This window comes from Calcarisporiella thermophila (assembly GCF_041956535.1).
Source record: "Calcarisporiella thermophila strain CBS 279.70 unplaced genomic scaffold VTP21scaffold_94, whole genome shotgun sequence".
Taxonomy (NCBI): domain Eukaryota; kingdom Fungi; phylum Calcarisporiellomycota; class Calcarisporiellomycetes; order Calcarisporiellales; family Calcarisporiellaceae; genus Calcarisporiella; species Calcarisporiella thermophila.
Genome location: NW_027192282.1, coordinates 1 through 2,596, shown reverse-complemented (window position 1 = coordinate 2,596; position 2,596 = coordinate 1). Strand labels below are relative to the sequence as shown.

At 45.1% G+C, this 2,596-nt stretch overlaps 2 protein-coding genes and 1 non-coding gene across 3 annotated transcripts; 2 read left to right on the top strand and 1 right to left on the bottom strand.

Annotated features, from left to right (window-relative positions):
* The first annotated feature begins 77 nt into the window (after nucleotides 1-77).
* VTP21DRAFT_t394 lies at nucleotides 78-150 on the top strand. Its single transcript has one exon. It is a non-coding gene; the product is annotated as a tRNA-Ser (tRNA).
* Nucleotides 151-704: 554 nt separating this feature from the next.
* Nucleotides 705-938, top strand: VTP21DRAFT_11750 (uncharacterized protein; the record flags this gene model as incomplete). The annotated part of the gene is made up of 1 exon (XM_069391229.1): nucleotides 705-938. The coding sequence occupies one exon, from the start codon at nucleotides 705-707 to the stop codon at nucleotides 936-938; it is 234 nt and encodes a 77-aa protein (XP_069245410.1).
* A 204-nt stretch (nucleotides 939-1,142) lies between these two features.
* VTP21DRAFT_11749 (uncharacterized protein) lies at nucleotides 1,143-1,532 on the bottom strand (the record flags this gene model as incomplete). Its single annotated transcript, XM_069391227.1, has 1 exon — nucleotides 1,143-1,532. One exon carries the CDS (start codon nucleotides 1,530-1,532, stop codon nucleotides 1,143-1,145), a length of 390 nt encoding a protein of 129 aa, XP_069245409.1.
* Nucleotides 1,533-2,596: the final 1,064 nt, after the last annotated feature.

The following is a 2,596-nucleotide window of genomic DNA, read 5'->3' as shown; positions in this document are numbered from 1 at the left end:
AAGCTGTGTTATGAACCGTGGTGGACTTAACCAATGAGAATCGCCTAGCGAGAAGGAAATCTAATCTTTTGGCAATGGGGAGGGTTAGTGTAGTGGACTATCCCTGGGATGCCGATGAGAACGGCGTGGGTTCGAATCCCACTTCCCCCACCAGCACTTATTCTTAGTTTGTGACTGCTGTCCACTTGATCAGAAGCTGAGTCTTGATTATTGAAAAAGATCGCCCTTACGATAAGTACAAAAGATTACATCGGTTTCACGTACAGGCTATTCACGTCAACTACGATACACGCATATCGATTGCACGCCTATCGATCAAGGATCTATATCTCGTTATGTTAAGTCCATTGACATTAACTTCATGTAATATATGGAAATTAAATAAAAAGTTTCCATTGATTGATCAAAAAAAAACTAATCTTTTGGCAAGTAATAGAAAGTTCGGATAGAGCAAGACTAAAACTGGAGTGACGAAGCAACCCTTCCTCTCTCCCAATCCGCTCTTTCCCTCCTCCCCTCCTCTTTACTTCATACCTTTCACCAAATACCCGATCACTATATACATCTAATCTACCCTTTATTCCTCCCTTTCTTATTTCATTGTAATCATTAAACTCTTGTAAGCTACGGAAACTAATAAAAGTCTCCGTTGATTGATCAAAAAAAAACTAATCTTTTATTTCTCACTTAATACATCTCAAAAAATGATCTCTTACGCCAACGTCGCCAAGAAACGCACTGGACAAACCAGTCTCCAACACGACCCCCCAATCAAACCCATCTTCGAAGGCTTGGTAGAATTCCGCCGTCATTCCGTCCGGGCCGGGCGACTTATTCTTTGGGGCCGGTCGAATGGCTTTCCTCACCTCTTCTTCACTGATGGGCCTCTTCCAGTTTTCCACGGTCGTCAGGGGATAGAGTTTTGTCTACATAATTGAGGATAGTGTCTTGGTCGGTTGTACTTGTTGGGTCCCCAATATAAAGCTCTGTGTAGAAATGGGCGGCCATTCTGGCTATTTCGCTCGGGTGTTCAGTACGTGTTCCGTCAGCTCTTTTCAGAGAGATCATTGCGTTGACTGCTCTCCTCCCCGCAACGCGGCGGTGGAAGTATAATGTGGATTTCTCGCCCTGGTCTGTCCAATTCAGGCGAGATCGGAACGTAGTGCTTCGACCCTTCTATCAACATGGGCAGCTAGTTGGTTGCGGATTTTTTCTTGTCGGGCATATGATTCTCTGGTCCATTGGCCTTCTTGGGATCTCTTGAGAGCTCTGCTTAGTTGTGTTTCCTCTGCTCTAAAACAGCGTTGTCTCTGTGCCGCGTATGCGGTAGTGAGCGATCGAAATTGCTGTTTTGCAGCGTTCCAGAAAAGGCCCGTGGTCCTGAAGGATTCGCGGGTTGTGAGTAAATAATGCCAGTGGGCCTTAAGCGTGGCGGCGTAAGGCTCGTCGTTTGCAAGGCTAGAGTTAAATCGCCATTGGCCATATCCAGATTTAGGCGCTGCAGCGTTCCTTATTTCTATCTGAATAACCATGTGATCATATGAAGATCCGGAGGGGTCCAGTAGGTTTACGTCCGTTGTTTTTGCTGTGCTGACTCAGAATAGGTCTTTTCGTGATTTCATTAGAGAGCTTCTCTGTTAGTACGTGAATTGGTCGTCTTTGGATGAGAAGTGCCTGTGGACGTCCGTAAGGGAGGCCGCAGACGTGATCATCCGAAGTCGATGAGAGGAGCCTCTGCGGTTTTGGGAGTTGGGAGCTGGTGGAGTGCGGTCAATTGCTGGATCAAGATGTGTGTTGAAGTCGCCTCCCATTATTAACCTGTGTTCTTCCAGTGAGGCTGGGAATGCGTCGTAGAAGGCCTGCGTGTCCGGCTCTGCGGATGGGGCGTATACATTTATCAGGGTGATCAGGTAGGGGAGGAGAGGGGAATGGGCCACACATTTTAGGACACGGCCTTCCAAGGTGATGTCCACGTCGGAAAGGGTAGTGTCTGGGTGTGTAGATAGTATGGCAGAATGGTATGACCATATAGCTGGTCGGCCCCATTCTCTCTGCCATGGGTGGTTGTCATCTTCGTTCTCGGCCTTTATATGTGCTTCTGAGTGTGAGTGATTTGCTTCGTCAGGGGAGTGAATTTCTTGGAGAAAGATTAGGTGGGGTTTCGATATTAGCTTATTACACTCTCGATTTTTTTTTTAAACAAAGGAGCTTTATTGAAAAGTGTCCTATCCTGTTAAAAAGGTAGGGTAGCTTCTACATCAAAATCACCCAGGTAATGCTCCTGGCCTACCTTGCAGAATTTGGAGGATAGAAGGAAAAAGAAAGAAAGGAAGAAAAGGATTTAAGTGTAAGAGGAAGAGAGAAAATGTGATGAGGAAAGAGCTAGGAAAGTATGGAAACAGCAATTAGCTTAAAAAAGAAGTGGATAGGAATAACTGTAAGAGGGGGGGATAAAAGTTGTGTGCAATGGTATTAAGATAGGCTGCTTATGTACATGAATTAACGAAAAGAAGTGAAGGATTGAAAAAGTAAAGAGGAAAGGAGAAAGAAAAAAAAGAAAAAAAAAGAAAAAGTAGGGGAAAGAAGGATAGAGGAG